Genomic DNA, 18,932 nt, shown 5'->3' on the forward strand with positions numbered 1-18,932 from the left:
AGTGGGAAATGAGGGTCGTTATCCCGGAAAATCAGGGCTGTTATCCCGGGAAATCGGTGCTGTTATCCCGGGAAATCGGTGCTGTTATCCCGGGAAATCGGCGCTGTGATCCCGGGAGATCAGGGCTGATATCCCGGGAAATCGGCGCTGTTATCCCGGGAAATCAGTGCTCTTATCCCGGGAGATCAGTGCTGTTATCCTGGGAAATCAGGGCTGTTATCCCAGGGCTATTATCCCGGGAGATCAGGGCTGTTATCCTGGAAAATCAGGGCTGTTATCCCAGGAAATCGGTGCTGTTATCCCGGGAAATCGGTGCTGTTATCCCGGGAAATCGGTGCTGTTATCCCGGGAGATCAGGGCTGTTATCCCAGGAAATCAGGGCTGTTATCCCGGGAAATCGGTGCTGTTATCCCGGGAAATCAGGGCTGTTATCCCAGGAGATCAGGGCTGTTATCCTGGGAAATCACTGCCATTATCCCAGGAGATCACAAGCTCCAAACAGGGAAATCAAGGCTGTTATCCCAGGGCTGTTATCCCAGGAAATCACTGCTGTTATCCTGGGAGATCAGGGCTGTTATCCCGGGAAATCAGGGCTGTTATCCCAGGAGATCAGGGCTGTTATCCTGGGAAATCACTGCCATTATCCCAGGAGATCACAAGCTCCAAACAGGGAAATCAAGGCTGTTATCCCAGGGCTGTTATCCCAGGAAATCACTGCTGTTATCCTGGGAGATCAGGGCTGTTATCCCGGGAAATCACTGCTGTTATCCTGGGAGATCAGGGCTGTTATCCCGGAAAATCGATGCTGTTATCCCGGGAAATCCGGGCTGTTATCCCAAGAGACGACAAGCTCCAAACTGGGATATCACAGCTGTTATCCCGGGAGATCAGGGCTGTTATCCCGGGAGATCAGGGCTGTTATCCCGGGAGATCAGGGCTGTTATCCCAGGGCTGTTATCCTGGGCAATCACTGTTGTTATCCCGGGAAATCGGCGCTGTTATCCCGGGAGATCAGGGCTGTTATCCCGGGAGATCAGGGCTGTTATCCCGGGAAATCACTGTTGTTATCCCGGGAAATCGGCGCTGTTATCCCGGGAGATCAGGGCTGTTATCCCGGGAGATCAGGGCTGTTATCCCGGGAAATCACTGTTGTTATCCCGGGAAATCGGAGCTGTTATCCCGGGAGATCAGGGCTGTTATCCCAGGAAATCAGGGCTGTTATCCCGGGAAATCACTGTTGTTATCCCGGGAAATCGATGCTGTTATCCCGGGAGATCAGGGCTGTTATCCCGGGAAATCGGCGCTGTATCCCGGGAGATCAGGGCTGTTATCCTGGGAGATCAGGGCTGTTATCCCGGGAAATCGGCGCTGTTATCCCGGGAGATCAGGGCTGTTATCCCAGGAAATCACTGTTGTTATCCCGGGAAATCGGCGCTGTTATCCCGGGAGATCAGGGCTGTTATCCCGGGAAATCGATGCTGTTATCTCGGGAGATCCGGGAGATTGGGGTCCCTTCCCACCCACACCACTCTGGATTCCATGGCCGGGATTAAAAACACGCCCCAAGCCCGGTACCGAGGGGCTCCCCGCCGCTTCTTCCTCTTCCTCCTCCTCCTCCTCCTCCTGCGCGCCGCCATCTTCCCCGCAGCCTCAGCGGCGCGCCGGAAGTGACGCGCGAGGAGGAAGTCTCGTGGTGGTGACGTAGTTCCTGTCCAGGGAGCGGCGGGGGACGCGCTCGCCCGGCGGCCGCGATGGGGGGGGGAGACCTGGTGAGAACCGGGAACCGGGGGATGCGGGGAAACGGGGGGAAATGAGGGAACCGGGAACGATGAGGGGAAACGGGGGGAAATGAGGGAACCGGGAACGGGGGAAAGAGGGGAAATGAGGGAACCGGGAACTTGGGGATGGGGGGAAACGGGGAGGGGAAATGAGGGAACCGGGAACGATGAGGGGAAACGGGGGGGAAATGAGGGGAAATGAGGGAACCGGGAACGGGGGAAAGAGGGGAAACGGGGGGAAATGAGGGAACCGGGAACGGGGGAAAGAGGGGAAACGGGGGGAAATGAGGGGAAATGAGGGAACCGGGAACTTGGGGATGGGGGGAAACGGGGGGAAATGAGGGAACCGGGAACGGGGGAAAGAGGGGAAACGGGGGGAAATGAGGGGAAATGAGGGAACCGGGAACTTGGGGATGGGGGGAAACGGGGAGGGGAAATGAGGGAACCGGGAACGGGGGGGATTGAGGGGAACGGGGGGAATGAGGAGGAACCGGGGGGGATGAGGGAACCGGGGGGATTAGGGGAGAATGAGAGAACCGGGAACGGGGGGGGATGAGGGGAATGAGGAGAAGCGGGGGAAAGAGGGAACCGGGGTGCTGAGGGGGACCGGGAACGGGGGGGATTGAGGGGGACGGGGGGATGAGAGACACGGGAGATGAGGGGGACCGGGGGGCTGAGAGGGGAACATGGGGGGTGAGAGAGTCGGGGGGGAACATGGGGGGTGGGAGGGGAAGCCGCGGGTCCATTGCCCAGGCCCTTCCGTGCCGGTGCTGGTGCCAGTCCGGGTGCTGGTCCCGGTCCTGGTGCCAGTCTGGGTGCTGGTCCCGGTCCGGGTGCTGGTCCCGGTGCTGGTGCCAATCCGGGTGCTGGTCCCGGTCCTGGTGCCAGTCCAGGTGCTGGTCCCGGTGCTGGTGCCAATCCGGGTGCTGGTCCTGTTCCTGGTGCCAATCCGGGTGCTGGTCCCATTCCTGGTGCCAATCCGGGTGCTGGTCCCGGTCCTGGTGCCAGTCCAGGTGCTGGTCCCGGTGCTGGTGCCAGTCTGGGTGCTGGTCCCGGTGCTGGTGCCAATCCGGGTGCTGGTCCCGTTCCTGGTGCCAGTTGGGGTGCTGGTCCCATTCCTGGTGCCAGTCTGGGTGCTGGTCCCGGTGCTGGTGCCAGTCCGGGTGCTGGTCCCGTTCCTGGTGCCAGTCCGGGTGCTGGTCCCGGTGTTGGTGCCAGTCTGGGTGCTGGTCCCGGTCCTGGCGCCAGTCCGGGTGCTGGTCCCGGTGCTGGTGCCAGTCTGGGTGCTGGTCCCAGTCCTGGTGGCAGTCTGAGTGCCTGTGCCAATCGCAGTGGCAGTCCTGGTGCCAATTCTGGTGCTGTTCCTGCTGCTAATCCCGGTGCCAATTCCAGTCCTGGTTCTGGCCCCGATGCCAGTCCCAGTGCTGGTGGCAGTCCCGGTGCCAGTGCCAATCCTGTTGCTGGTCCCAGCACCAGTCCTGGTTCCGGTGCCAATCCCGGTGTCGGTCCCGGTGCCAATCCTGTTGCCAATCCAAGTCCCGGTGCCGGTCCTGGTGCCAATCCCAGTCCTGTTGCTGGCTCTGGTGCTGGTCCTGGCGCCAATCCTGGCACTAATCCATGTGCCAATCCCGGTCCCGGTGCTGGTCCTGGTGCCAATCCTGGTCCCGGTGCTGGTCCCAGTGCCAGTTGTGGTGCCAATCTCAGTCCCAGTGCCGGTGCCAATCCTGGTGCCAATCCCAGTGCCAGTCCTGGTGCCAATCCTGGTGCCAATCCCGGTCGTGGTGCTGCTCCCAGCACCAGTCCTGGTGCCAATCCCGGTCCTGGTGCCAATCCCAGTCCCGGTGCCAACGCTGGTGCCCCGCTGTCCCGCAGAACCTGAAGAAGAGCTGGCACCCGCAGACGCTGCGCAATGTGGAGAAGGTGTGGAAGGCGGAGCAGAAGCACGAGGCCGAGAGGAGGAAGATCGAGGAGCTGCAGCGGGAGCTGCAGGAGGAGCGGGCGCGCGAGGAGATGCAGCGCTACGCCGAGGACATGGGCACCGTGCGGTGAGGGCACGGGGACACGGGCACGGGGACATGGGCACCGTGTGGTGAGGGCACGGGGACAGGGACACGGGGACATGGGCACCGTGTGTGACAGCACATGGACATGGGCACTGTGCGGTGAGGGGACAGGGACATGGGCACGGGGACATGGGCACCGTGTGTGACAGCACATGGACATGGGCACTGTGCGGTGAGGGGACAGGGACATGGGCACGGGGACATGGGCACCGTGTGTGACAGCACATGGACATGGGCACCGTGCGGTGAGGGCACGGGCACAGGGACACGGGGACATGGGCACCGTGTGTGACAGCACAGGGACATGGGCACTGTGCGGTGAGGGGACAGGGACATGGGGACAGGGACACGGGCACCATGAGGTGAGGGCATGGGGACACGGGGACATGGGCACCGTGTGTGACAGCACATGGACATGGGCACCGTGCGGTGAGGGCACGGGCACAGGGACACGGGGACATGGGCACCGTGTGGTGAGGGCACGGGGACATGGGGACATGGGCACCGTGCGGTGAGGGCACAGGCACAGGGACACCGTGCGGTGAGGGCACGGGCACAGGGACACGGGGACATGGGCACTGTGTGTGACAGCACAGGGACATGGGCACCATGTGTGATGGCACATGGACATGGGCACTGTGCGGTGAGGGCACGGGGACATGGGGACAGGGACATGGACACCGTGCGGTGAGGGCACGGGGACAGGGACATGGGCACGGGGATATGGGCACGGGGACATGGGCACCGTGCAGTGAGGGCACGGGGACATGGACACGGGCACGGGGACATGGGCACCGTGCAGTGAGGGCAGGGGGACATGGACACGGGCACGGGGACATGGGCACCGTATGGTGAGGGCACGGGCACGGGGACACAGGCATGGGGACACAGGCATGGGGACATGAGCACCGTGTGTGACAGCACAGGGACATGGGGACAGGAACATGGGCACGGGGACATGGGGACAGGCACAGGGACATGGGCACTGTGTGGTGAGGGCACCGGGACAAGGACATGTGCACAGGGACGTGGGCACCATGTGGTAAGGACACGGGCATGGGGACAGGGACATGGAGACAGGGACAGGGACATGGGCACTGTGTGGTGAGGGCACAGGGACATGGGCACAGGGACATGGGCACGGGGACATGGGCACCGTGCGGTGAGGGCACGGGCACATGGACACGGGGACATGGGCACAGGGACATGGGCACGGGGACATGGGCACCGTGCGGTGAGGGCACGGGCACATGGACACGGGGACATGGGCACAGGGACATGGGCACGGGGACATGGGCACCGTGCGGTGAGGGCACAGGGACATGGGCACGGGGACATGGGCACAGGGACATGGGCACTGTGTGGTGAGGGCACGGGCACACGGACACGGGGACATGGGCACAGGGACATGGGCACCATGCGGTGAGGACATGGGGACACGGGCACCGGGTGCCAGGGCTTGGTTGAGGTTTTGGGGCAGGGTTGGACTCGATGATCCAGGGCTCTTCCAACCCAGTGGTTGAATTCTGGGAATTTGGGGGAATTTTGGGAATTCCCGGGGTTTGGGAGGTGGTGGAGCCACCACCCCTGGAGTTGTTTAACCAAGGCTGGAGCTGGCACTGGGTGCCAGGCTTGAGGTGAAGTTTTGGGGCTGGGTTGGACTCAATGTTCTTGAAGGTCTTGGGCTGGGTTGGACTTAATGATCTTGAAGGTCTCTTCCAACCCACTGATTGAATTCTGGGAATTTGGGGGAATTTTGGGTATTTGGGAGAATTCTGGGAATTCCTGGGGTTTGGGGGGTGGTGGAGTCACCACCCTTGGAGGTGTTTAACCAAGGCTGGAGCTGGCACCGGGTGCCAGGCTTGAGCTGAGGTTTTGGGGCTGGCTCAGAGCCGACGCTGCCGAAGGTCTCTTCCCACCTCTGAATTCCGTGGATTTGGGATTTTTTGGCGCAGGAAGCGCGAGGAGAAGCTGGAGTGGATGTACCAGGGCCCCGGGGGCATGGTGAGCAGGGACGAGTACCTGCTGGGACGCCCCGTGGACAAGTTCATCCTGGCCAAGGTTGGGGACAAGGACGGCGAGCTGGGCGGCGACGCGGCGCTGCCGCCCGGCTCCGGCGGCGCCCGCGCCGGGCCCGGCTCCGTGCTGGACATGGCCACCAAGATCCGCGAGGACCCGCTCTTCATCATCAGGTGTGCCCGCCGCGGGGATCGCGGAGGGATCGGGGATCGGGAACGGGTCGGGGATCTGCTGTGGGGAATGGATCAATGAGCTGGTATGGGGAATGGATCAATGAGCTGCTATGGGAAATGGATCAATGATCTGCTGTGGGGAATGGATCAATGAGCTGCTATGGGAAATGGATCAATGAGCTGGTATGGGGAATGGATCAATGATCCGCTATGGGGAATGGATCAATGAGCTGGTATGGGGAATGGATCAATGATCCGCTGTGGGGAATGGGTCGGGGATCCGCTATGGGGAATGGATCAATGAGCTGCTATGATAAATGGATCAATGATCCGCTGTGGGGAATGGATTGGGGATCCGCTATGGGGAATGGATCAATGAGCTGCTATGGGAAATGGATCAATGAGCTGCTGTGGGGAATGGATCGGGGATCCGCTGTGGGGAATGGATCAATGAGCTGGTATGGGAAATGGATCAATGAGCTGCTGTGGGGAATGGATCGGGGATCCGCTGTGGGGAATGGATCAATGAGCTGCTATGATAAATGGATCAATGATCCGCTGTGGGGAATGGATTGGGGATCCGCTATGGGGAATGGATCAATGAGCTGCTATGGGAAATGGATCAATGATCCGCTATGGGGAATTGATCGGGGATCCGCTATGGGGAATGGATCAATGGGCTGTTATTGGAAAGGGATCAGTGATTGGGTGTCGGGAATGGATCGGGGATCCGCTATGGGGAATGGATCAATGAGCTGGTATGGGGAATGGATCAATGAGCTGCTATGGGAAATGGATCAATGAGCTGGTATGGGAAAGGGATCAATGAGCTGGTATGGGGAATGGATCAATGATCCACTGTGGGGAATGGGTCGGGGATCCGCTATGGGGAATGGATCAATGAGCTGGTATGGGGAATGGATCAATGAGCTGGTATGGGAAATGGATCAATGAGCTGCTATGGGGAATGGATCAATGATCCGCTATGGGGAATTGATCAATGATCCGCTATGGGGAATGGATCAGTGATCCGCTATGGGAAATGGATCGGTGATCCGCTATGGGAAATGGATCAATATGCTCGTATGGGAAATGGATCAATGATTGGGTATTGGAAATGGATCGGTGATCTGCTATGGGGAATGGATCGGTGATCCGCTATGGGAAATGGATCAATGATCCGCTATGGGGAATGGATCAATGATCCGCAATGGGGAATGGATCGGGGATCCGCTATGGGGAATGGATCAATGATCCGCAATGGGGAATGGATCAATGATCCGCTATGGGGAATGGATCAATGATCCGCTATGGGGAATGGATCAATGAGCTGGTATGGGGAATGGATCAGGGATCCGCTATGGGGAATGGATCAATGATCCGCTATGGGGAATGGATCAATGAGCTGGTATGGGAAAGGGATCAATGATTGGGTGTCGGGAATGGATTGGTGATCCGCTATGGGAAATGGATCAATGGGCTGTTATTGGAAAGGGATCAATGATCGGGTGTTGGAAGTGGATCAATGATCGGCTATGGGAAATGGATCAATGATCCGCTATGGGAAATGGATCGGTGATCCGCTATGGGAAATGGATCAATGATCTGCTATGGGAAATGGATCAATGAGCTGGTATGGGAAATGGATCAATGATCGGCTATGGGAAATGGATCAATGGCTTGGGAATGTTGTATTGTCCTGCGAATAGAAATGGATTCTAAATATTGTGTTATCCTATAAATAGATATCCTATAAATATCCTTTTATACATTTATATTTTTTTATATCTATCATATATATTTTTTATATCTATATATATATATGGATATGTATATCCTAATATATACCTTATAAATATAATAGTTACCTGTATCAAAAGCAGTTCAATTAATTATATATATTATCTTATAAATATATATCTCATAATGTATATATCCTATAAATATCCTAATATGTATATATATTAGGATATAGCCTAATATATATCCTATAAATATGTGTATTATCCTATATCAGTAGCAATTAAATTGATTATTAACTATCCTATATCAAAAGCAGTTCAATTGATTATTAATTATCCTGTATCAAAACAGTTCAGTTGGTCATTAATTATCCTGTATCAAAAGCATTTCAATAGATTATTAATTATCCTATATCAAAAGCAGTTAAATTGATTACTAATTATCCTGTATCAATAGCAGTTCAATTGATTATTAATTATAGAAGTTAAATGGATTATAAATTATCCTGTATCCAAAGCAGTTAAATTGATTATTAATTATTCTGTATTAAAGCAGTGCAATTGACTATTAATTATCCTGTATTAAAGCAATTAAATTGATTATTAATTATCCTATACTAAAAGAGTGCAATTGATTATCAGAAAGGGGAAAATTCCTCCTCATTTGTGCTAAATACACAATATTTCTATTTTTTCCTGTTTTCTGTATTTTTAGACTTGCTGGATTCTCTCTGTGAAAATGTGATTTAAAAACTGATTTTATTTTTTATTTTTTTATTTATTTATTTTTTTATTTTATTTTTTTTTATTTCTTATTTTTAATTTTTTTTCCTGCTTTAGGAAGAGGGAGGAGGAAAAGAAAAGAGAAGTTTTGAACAATCCAGTGAAAATGAAGAAAATCAAAGCCTTGGTAGGTGTGAGGCAGGGGAGGAGCAAAAATCAGAATAAGAAACTCAATTTTCAGACTTAAATAAAATTTTCTGCCTTGAAATTTATAAATGTCTATAGATTTTTATAAATATCTAAATTTTTATAAAGATATTTCTCTTTAAAGACATTATTTTACACCTTTAAATACAAAAAAATCTACAAATACATTTAAATTAAAAATATCTATAATCTTTAGAAATTTATTCATATTTTTATATTTCTTGTAAACAGTGTAAAGATATTTTTGCCTCAGGTTTTGAGCAGAAAAATCAGAATTTTTATTGTAATTTTTTATAAATAATTCTATATAATATATGAATTTTTTATATATATGACATAAAATGTCATACAAAATCATAATATAAAATTATAATACAATATGAAATATAACATTCAATATAATATAAAATTTTATTTATTTTTATTAGGGTATTTATAAAAATTGATATAATATATAGAATTTTATATGTATAACAGAAAGTATAAAAATTATAATACAATATAAAATATAATATTTAAAATGATGTATTTTTATATAGGTATTTTTAAAAATTAATACAATATATAAATCTTATATATAAAAACATAAAATATTACATAAAGTTATAATATAAAATTATGTTGTAATACAGAAATTATTTATTTTTATAAAGGTATTTATAAAAACTTATATAATATCTAAATTTGATATATAACATAAAATAGGATATAAAATGATAGCATAATATAAAATTATAATGTAATCTGAAATTATGTTTTAATATAACATATAATATAAAATTTATTTATTTTTATCAAAGTATTTATAAACATTTATATAATATATTTTTATATATAATGTAAAATATAATATACATTTTTATTATAATATAAAATATAATATGAAATAAAAATTTATTTATTTTTATACAGGTATTTATAAAATTTTATATAGTATATAAATTTTCTGTATATAACATAATTTTATGTTATATTTTAATTTTATAATGTAAAATTATAATATAAAATTAAAATGTATTTATTTTTATAAAGATATTTATGAAAATTTATATCGCATATAAATTTTTTATATATAACATAAAATAGAATATAAAATTATAATATACAATTCCATTATAATATAAAACTGTAAAACATAATATAAAAAAGTATTTATTTTTAAAGGTATTTATATAAATATATTAAAAATATATAACATAAATAACTTACAAATTTATTAAAATTAATAACGCAGGCACTGCAAAGCCTTTTTCTTCCACCTTTAACAACAAAAATCCAACAATTAAAATAAAATATTTTGAAATATATTAATTTTTTCTATTTTTTTTTCCCTGCAGCTTCAGAGCAGTTTGGAGAAAAAGGAGAGGAAGAAGAAGAAGGAAAAGAAGAGGAAGCACAAAAAGCACCGACGGCGCAGCTCCAGCACCTCCAGCTCCGAGGAGGAGGAAAAAACCAGAAATAAGTGAATTTTATTTCATTTTATTTCATTTTTTATTTAATTTTTTCCTCCATTTCTCCTCCTTTTCCACCCGTTCTCTCTCACCTTTTTACCTAATTAATACTCCTAATGAATTACTCAATTAAATGATTATTTAGTGGGTTAAGGTCTGCTAAAAATTGATTTATTTTTGCAATTTGTTGGCTTCAAAAGGATTTTATTTTCTTTTTTTAGGTCTCAGAAAAAGCTGGAGAATTCCTCCTGCAAAGCTGCTCCTTCCAAAATCCCGGGATATGGTTTGCAGGTACAACCCGGGGAGGGGGAAAATTGGGAATTTTGGGAATTGCTGCAGCAGCTGGAAGAGGAATTAATAAATTTTAGATTTAATTTGGAGCCATTTAAGCCTTGAAATTCAAATTATTTGGGATTTTTGCTTGGAATTCAGGGCGAGGTTTGTTCCTCATTATCCATGGAATGAATAAATCCATGGAATCATGGAATGGTTCCATTCATTCCATGTGAGTGGGACATGGTTTAATAAATTTTGGTTCAATTTGGAGCCAAATTTGGTTCAGATTGGAGCCACATCCCAAATTCCAAGCAAAAATATGGAATAATTTGAATTTCAAGGCTTAAATGGCTCCAAATTGAATCCAAAATTTCTTAAATCATGTTCCACTCACATGGAATGAATGGAACCATTCCATGGATTGATTCCATGGATAACATGGAGCATCTGAACAACCACATCCCAAATTCCCAACAAAACTCCATCTGAGCTTGGAATAATTTGAATTTCAAGGTTAGATGGCTTCAAATTGGACCTAAAATTAATTAAACCATGTTCCACTCACATGGAATGAATGGAACCATTCCATCATTCCATGGATTCATTCTATGGATTCATTCCATGCGTAACGAGGAGCACCTGAACAACCATATCCCGAATTCCTCACCCCAAATTCCGAGCCGAAACCCGGGATAATTTGAATTTCAAGGTTAGATGGCTTCAAATTGGACCTAAAATTTATGAAACCATGTTCCACTCACATGGAATGAATGGAACCATTCCATCATTCCAGGTATTCATTCCATGGGTAACGAGGAGCACCTGAACAACCATATCCCGAATTCCTCACCCCAAATTCCAAGCCGAAACCTGGAATAATTTGAATTTCCCCCTTTCTGTCCGCTCTGAGTCGCAGGTGAGGCGCCCCCGGAGCCCCTCCAGGTCCCCCCAGGAACGTTCCAGCAGGAGGAACCCCCAGAGGAGCTCCGCGTCCCCCTCCAGGCCCAGCCGAGTGTGAGTGGGAATTCCTGCCCCTCTCTGGGCTGGGGTTTGTTGTTATTTATTGGTTTGGTAAACTTTTCCAATATTTGGAGCTGGAATTCCCAAGCCAAGGCAGAATCAGCTCCAGTTGTGAGTAACAGGGGATTTAAACACCACCATGAATAACTTGGAGCAGGGTGCAGGGAGATGGAAATTCCCAAATATTCCTTTGGGAAAAGGTGACCCTGCTCCAAACACAAATCCCTGCTCCTTTCAGGGGAAAGATGAACGTTTGACAAGAAAATTTCACAAATGTGTGTGGTGTAAAAAAATCTCTGCTTGATTTTCCTGCTTCTCTCAGGGTGAGGATTGAGAGGATGGTTTGTGTTCAGACTCAGTTTGTTAAACTTTTCCAATATTTTGAGCTGTAATTCCCAACCTAAAGCAGGAATTTTAACCCAGCTCCAGCTGTGAGTAACAAGGGATTTAAACACCACCATGAATAACTCGGAGCAGGGTGCAGGGAGATGGAAATTCCCAAATATTCCTTTGGGAAAAGGTGACCCTGCTCCAAATGCAAATCCCTGCTCCTTTAGGGGAAAGATGAACGTTTGACAAGAAAATTTCACAAATGTGTGTGGTGTAAAAAAATCTCTGCTTGATTTTCCTGCTTCTCTCAGGGTGAGGATTGAGAGGATGGTTTGTGTTCAGACTCAGTTTGTTAAACTTTTCCAATATTTTGAGCTGTAATTCCCAACCTAAAGCAGGAATATTAACCCAGCTCCAGCTGTGAGTAACAGGGGATTTAAACACCACCATGAATAACTTGGAGTAGGGAGCTGGGAGATGGAAATTCCCAAATATTCCTTTCGGAAAAGATGACCCTGCTCCAAACACAAATCCTTGCTCCTTTAGGGGAAAGATGAACGTTTGATAAAGTTTCACAAATATGTGTGGAGTAAAAAAAAAATCTCTGCTTGATTTTCCTGCTTCTCTCAGGGTGAGGATTGAGAGGATGGTTTGTGTTCAGCCTCGGGTGTTTGTTGTTATTTATCATTTTGTTAAACATTTCCAATATTTTGAAATATTCCCAAGCCAAGGCAGGAATCAGCTCCAGCTGTGAGTAACAGGGGATTTAAACTCCACCATGAACAACTTTCCAATATTTTGAGCTGTAATTCCCAACCTAAGGCAGGAATTTTGTGTTCAGACTCAGGTGTTTATTGTTCCTTTTCAGTTTGTTAAACATTTCCAATATTTTGAGCTGGAATTCCCAACCCAAGGCAGGAATTTTGTGTTAAAACTCGGGGTTTTTGTTGCTTTTTATCAGCGTGTTAGACACTTTCAATATTTTGAGCTGTAATTCCCAACCCAAGGCAGGAATTTTGTGTTCAGACTCAGGTGTTTATTGTTCCTTTTCAGTTTGTTAAACATTTCCAATATTTTGAGCTGGAATTCCCAACCTAAGGCAGGAATTTTGTGTTAAAACTCCGGGTTTTTGTTGCTTTTTATTAGCGTGTTAGACATTTTCAATATTTTGAGCTGTAATTCCCAACCTAAGGCAGGAATTTTGTGTTCAAACTCAGGTGTTTATTGTTCCTTTTCATTTTGTTAAACATTTCCAATATTTTAAGCTGTAATTCCCAACCTAAACCAGGAATTTTGCATTAAAACTCGGGTTTTTGTTGCTTTTTATCAGCATGTTAAACATTTTCAATATTTTGAGCTGTAATTCCCAACCTAAACCAGGAATTTTGTGTTCAAACTCGGGTGTTTGTTGTTCCTTATCAGTTCTGCAGTCTCTCACTAGCAAGGCACAAAATGCCCAACTGGCTCTTGTTCCAAGGTATTTTAAGGCTAAATTACCCAATTAAGAAATCAATTATTTTCACTTTTAACCCAATAACTGACCACTCAAAACCTGCACTGTGGGCTTTCCTGTCCAGTTCCAACACACCACCCAAACCCCTGGAGGAGAAGGAAGAAGAAGGTGAAGAAGAGCAACAAGTGATAGAAATGTAGATCTCTTCAAACTGATCATTCAATCTGTTAAATTGCCTTTATTTCATACAGCTAAAATGCTAAAAGCAGGCAATTTGTTGTTTGCTGATGAAACAATTCAAAAATAAACTCAGATTTTATTCACGTTAGGATTGTTCCTAGAATGGCCAGGTACCAGCCCTGCAGCTGTGGGAGCTCCCTCACTCTCAGAACCTATTCAAACCCTCAGGGAATGTTTAAAAATGTTTAGAAATGTTTAAAAATGTGGATTTTGGTGCTAAAAAATGTGGGTATTTTGGGCTTTGCAGGCACAGCAGCCGGGAGGAGAAAGGCAGAAGCAGGAGTCCTTCCCCAAAAAAAAGCTTCAGGCGCCAGCACCCCCCGGGCTACACCAGGTCAGTGCCACCCTGTCCTTGTCCCTGTGCTGGGCACAAAGCCCTGGGCACCAGATTTTCCTCTGGTGGCAGCAGGGGGATGGGGGAAACCTCCAAAAAATCACAAACGGGGCTCACCTGGGGGTGGAGGCACCACCCCTGGAGGTGTTCAACCACCCTTGGAGGTGTTCAGCCACCCCTGGAGGTGTTCAACCACCCCTGGAGGTGTTCAACCATTCCTGGAGGTGTTCAACCACCCCTGGGGGTGTTCAACCATCCCTGGAGGTGTTCAACCACCCCTGGAGGTGTTCAACCACCCCTGGAGGTGTTTAACCACCCCTGGGGGTGTTCAACCACCCCTGGGGGTGTTCAACCACCCCTGGAGGTGTTCAACCACCCCTGGGGGTGTTCAACCATCCCTGGAGGTGTTCAACCACCCCTGGAGGTGTTCAACCACCCCTGGAGGTGTTCAACCATTCCTGGAGGTGTTCAACCACCCCTGGAGGTGTTCAACCATCCCTGGAGGTGTTCAACCACCCCTGGGGGTGTTCAACCACCCCTGGAGGTGTTCAACCATCCCTGGGGGTGTTCAACCACCCCTGGGGGTGTTCAACCACCCCTGGAGGTGTTCAACCATCCCTGGAGGTGTTCAACCATCCCTGGGGGTGTTCAACCATCCCTGGAGGTGTTCAACCACCCCTGGGGGTGTTCAACCATCCCTGGGGGTGGCACTGGGTGCCAGGGTTTGGTTGAGGAGTTGGGGCTGGGTTGGACTTGATGATCCTGAAGGTCTCTTCCAACATGGTCGTTCTGTAATTCTGGGAATTTTGGGTATTTGAGGCAATTTTGGAAATTTCTGGGGCTTGGGAGGTGGTGGAGTCACCACCCCTGGAGGTGGCACTGGGTGCCAGGGTTTGGTTCAGGTGTTGGACTCGATGACCTTGAAGATCTCTTCCAACCCAGTGGTTGAATTCTGCGAATTTTGGGAATTTGGGGAAATTTTGGGAATTTCTGGGGCTTGGGAGGAGGTGGAGCCACCACCCCTGGAGATGTTCAACCAAGGCTGGAGGTGGCACTGGGTGCCAGGGCTTGGTTGAGCTGTTGGGGTTGGCTTGGACTTGATGATCCTGAAAGTCTCTTCCAACCCACTAATTGTGAAAATTCTGTAATTGGGAGGTTCTGTCCCATCAGAGAAAAAAAAAAAAAAATTATTCTGACAGCATCATCTTGGAATTACAACCAATTAGGAGTTCAATTAAATCCAAGAGGGATTAAAATTAAATTGAAGAGGGAGATTAAAATTAAATTGAAGAGGGAGATTAAAATTAAATTGAAGAGGGAGATTAAAATTAAATTCAAGAGGGAGATTAAAATTAAATTCAAGAGGGAAAATAAAATAAAATTGAAGAGAGAGATTAAAATTAAATTCAAGAGGGAGATTAAAATTAAATTCAAGAGGGAAAATAAAATAAAATTGAAGAGAGAGATTAAAATTAAATTCAAGAGGGAGATTAAAATTAAATTCAAGAGGGAAAATAAAATAAAATTGAAGAGAGAGATTAAAATTAAATTCAAGAGGGAGATTAAAATTAAATTCAAGAGGGAGATTAAATTCAAAAAGGAGAAAAGAGCCTCCTGCTGGGTTATGGGGAGGCAGAACATTTTAAAAATGGGCATTTAGAAAATGTCCTCACAAGCTGACAAACCTGTGTTGAATCCTCCTAATTTTGGGGGATTTTGAAGCAAATTTGGTTGATCTGAACCTTTTCCAACCTGAACAATTCCACCACCCCAAAGTGAGGAAGGTGAGGGGCTGTGGGGCACTGAAAAAATCTTCACAGAAAAATCTCTCCAGAAATGTTTTCCTGTGTAGATTATTTCCTGTTACTGTTTGAAAATTAAAATTAAATCCAAATTTCCACCACTACAGGAAAACCCCTTTGCATCCGGCTTTATCATTTAGATCAAGAAAATTAATGTCTTTCCACAAGTGTTGATAAGTCTTTGGGAATTTTAATTAATGAGCATTCAGTTTTCCCTCTAATAAAAATAGATTTGCCCTATAGACTCTTCAGGAAGATTTTTGACCTCGATATTTGATATTTTTATCTTTTAATAAAGATAAAGACTAGGATATTAAAGGTTTGTAGGAATTCTCTATGTGATGCTTCTGTTCCCTCTCAGAATCTAACAAAACAATCACTGATTTTTGCTTTTTTTTTTTTTTTTTTTTAATTAACCTCACTCCTGCGAGTGCATTATTTTAATTTATAGCTTGGCAGGTTTTTGTCTCTGCCAAAATCTGGTGGTTGTGAAAACGGTTTCACGCAGGGATGTGTCTGTGTGTGCAAACAGGAAGATTTCTCCTGAGGAACTGGAGAGGAAACGTCAGGAAATGATGGAAAATGCCAAGTGGAGGGAGGAGGAGAGAGCCAAAAACCTGAGGAAGCACCGAAAGGAGGAGGAGCTGGAGAGGGAGCTGGAGAAACTCGACTCCAGGGATGGGAAATTCTTCCAGTGAGTCTTTCATTCCTTCCTCATCCAAGGGGAAATTCAGATTTTTGGGGTGGTTCAGATCGTCTCCCTGACAGAAATGCTGTTCCCAAATTTCCCCTCCGCTCAAAAAAATTCAGATTGTGGCTTGGAAATTGAGATCGTGGCTTTAAAATTGAGATTATGACTTGAAAATTGAGATGATGGCTTTGAATTTGAGATTATGGTTTGAAAATTGAGATTATGGCTTTAAAATTGAGATTTTGTCTTGAAAATTGAGATTATGGCTTTAAAATTGAGATTATGGCTTTAAATTTGAGATTATGGTTTGAAATTTGAGATTATGGCCTTAAAATTGAGATTATGGCCTTAAAATTGAGATTATAGTATTAAAATTGAGATTATAGTATTAAAATTAAGATTGTGGCCTTAAAATTGAGATTATGGCTTTAAAATTTAGATCATGGCCTTAAAATTTAGATTGTGGCCTTGACCATCTCCCCGTGGCTGACAGAACTGCTGTTCCCGAATTTTCCCTCAATCCAAAAAATTAAAATTATGGTTTTAAAATTGAGATCATGGCCTTAAAATTGAGATCATGGCCTTAAAATTGAGATTATGGCCTTAAAATTCAGATCATGGCCTTGACCATCTCCCTGTGGCTGACAGAACTGTTCCCAAATTTTCCCTCTCAACCCAAAAAATTGAGATCATGGCCTTGCACATGAAGGGACCTTAAACCCCATCCAGGGTCACCTCCCACTGTCCCTGCCCAAGGTGGGATCACAAAATCACAGAATTTGGAACATTTTGGGTTGGAAAGGACCATAAACCCCATCCAGGGCCACCTCCCACTGTCCCTGCCCAAGGTGGGATCGCAAAATCACAGAATTTGGAACATTTTGGGTGGAAAATGACCTTAAACCCCATCCAGGCCCAAGGTGGGATCACAAAATCACAGAATTTGGAACATTTTGGGTTGGAAAGGACTTTAAACCCCATCCAGGCCCAAGTGGGATCACAAAATCACAGAATTTGGAACATTTTGGGTTGGAAAGGACTTTAAACCCCATCCAGGCCCAAGGTGGGATCACAAAATCACAGAATTTGGAACATTTTGGGTTGGAAAGGACTTTAAACCCCATCCAGCCCAAGGTGGGATCACAAAATCACAGAATTTGGAACAATTTGGGTTGGAAAGGACTTTAAACCCCATCCAGGCCCAAGGTGGGATCACAAAATCACATAATTTGGAACATTTTGGGTGGGAAATGACCTTAAACCCCATCCAGGGCCACCTCTCATTGTCCCAGGCTGCTTCTGGGACATTCCCTGCCCAAGGTGGGATTAGAAAATCACAGAATTTGGAACATTTTGGGTTGGAAATGACCTTAAACCCCATCCAGGGCCACCTCTCATTGTCCCAGGCTGCTCCTGGGACACTTCCAGCCCAAGGTGGGATCACAAAATCACAGAATTTTGGAACATTTTGGGTTGGAAATGACCTTCAACCCCATCCATGCCCACCTCCCCCTATCCCAAGCTGCTCCTGGGACCCTCCCAGCGATCCCTCCTCTCTGGGAATCCCATCCCAGCCCCTCCCAGGCAGGAATCCCACCCCAATTTCCATTTTCTGCTGCAGATCCGCCGTCCCTCAGTGCCAGGCTTGTTGTGATTTGTGTTTTTGCAGCCGTTTGAAGCTGGAGAGTGCCTCCACCTCCAGCCTGGAGGATCGAGTCAAACGCAACATCCACTCCCTGCAGAGGACTCCTGCTGCCCTGGAAAAGAATTTTATGCAGAGGTGAAGCCTGAGCTGGCTGGATTTTGGTTCCCGGAGGTGAGAGAGCTCTGCAGGAACAATTCCAGCTCCCCAGAGCGTTGAGGGGCTCCGAGTTTGGAGATTTTGTGTTTTAATTCTCAGCAGAGCTGCTGGTGTCACTTTTGTACATTATTACCAAACTTCCTGCCAGTGCCAGGGTCGAAGATTTATTTTTGTTGATCCTCAAAATGCAGAGCAGAACAGTGGAACCACCAAATGGAATTTGAGAAAAGCACTCAAACCCTGTTCCACACTTTCACCCTTTGCACCCACCCCTGGCAGCAGCTCCTCGGTCCCTCTCGCGTTTATTTCATTAATATTTGACCCCAAAAAAATCTGTTTATGAGGGGTGTGGGGAGCAAAAGGGCAACGAGCAAGAGCGCAGCTGGCACGGCAAGCGTTTCTCTGGGATTTTCTAATGTAAGTAATGTGTATATGTACAGCAGCGTAGATTTATTTGACATTTTTAATTAACAAGCTTGGCTGTCCTTTGTTGAACACCCTTCGTGGGAGGTGCAGGGGTGGGTGGGAGGGCTCGGTGAGGGTTCGGGGGGCCGCAGCAGCCGCTTCCCGGCTGTGTGCAGCCCCGGGACCGGCGTCGGGGGGTCCCGGTTGTCGCCCCGAGGGTCCCGGTGGGGTCCCCGAGGGGGCGCGGTCCCTTTAAGGGACGGCGCGTGACGCGCGGAACAGCCCATTCATAAATCCAGCCGCCTCGCTGCTGATTGGTCCGTTCCACAGCGGGGCGTGGCTCTGGCACAGCGATTGGGCGAGACCATCTCCAGTAGGAGGGAGGAGGGAACGGGTTTTTTTTTTTTTCCCCCCTCTCTGTCTC

The 18,932-nt window shown here is 47.0% G+C and overlaps 1 protein-coding gene across 1 annotated transcript; it reads left to right on the top strand.

Moving 5' to 3' along the window:
• The first annotated feature begins 1,667 nt into the window (after positions 1-1,667).
• On the top strand, positions 1,668-18,577 carry CWC25 (CWC25 spliceosome associated protein). Its single transcript, XM_077788319.1, has 10 exons — positions 1,668-1,769; positions 3,651-3,823; positions 5,797-6,033; positions 8,616-8,685; positions 10,043-10,167; positions 10,378-10,447; positions 11,349-11,446; positions 13,723-13,809; positions 16,144-16,305; positions 17,972-18,577. The coding sequence occupies exons 1-10, from the start codon at positions 1,752-1,754 to the stop codon at positions 18,084-18,086; spliced, it is 1,155 nt and encodes a 384-aa protein (XP_077644445.1). The 5' UTR covers positions 1,668-1,751; the 3' UTR covers positions 18,087-18,577.
• Positions 18,578-18,932: the final 355 nt, after the last annotated feature.

This window comes from Lonchura striata, chromosome 25 (genome assembly GCF_046129695.1).
Source record: "Lonchura striata isolate bLonStr1 chromosome 25, bLonStr1.mat, whole genome shotgun sequence".
Classification (NCBI taxonomy): Eukaryota; Metazoa; Chordata; class Aves; order Passeriformes; family Estrildidae; genus Lonchura; species Lonchura striata.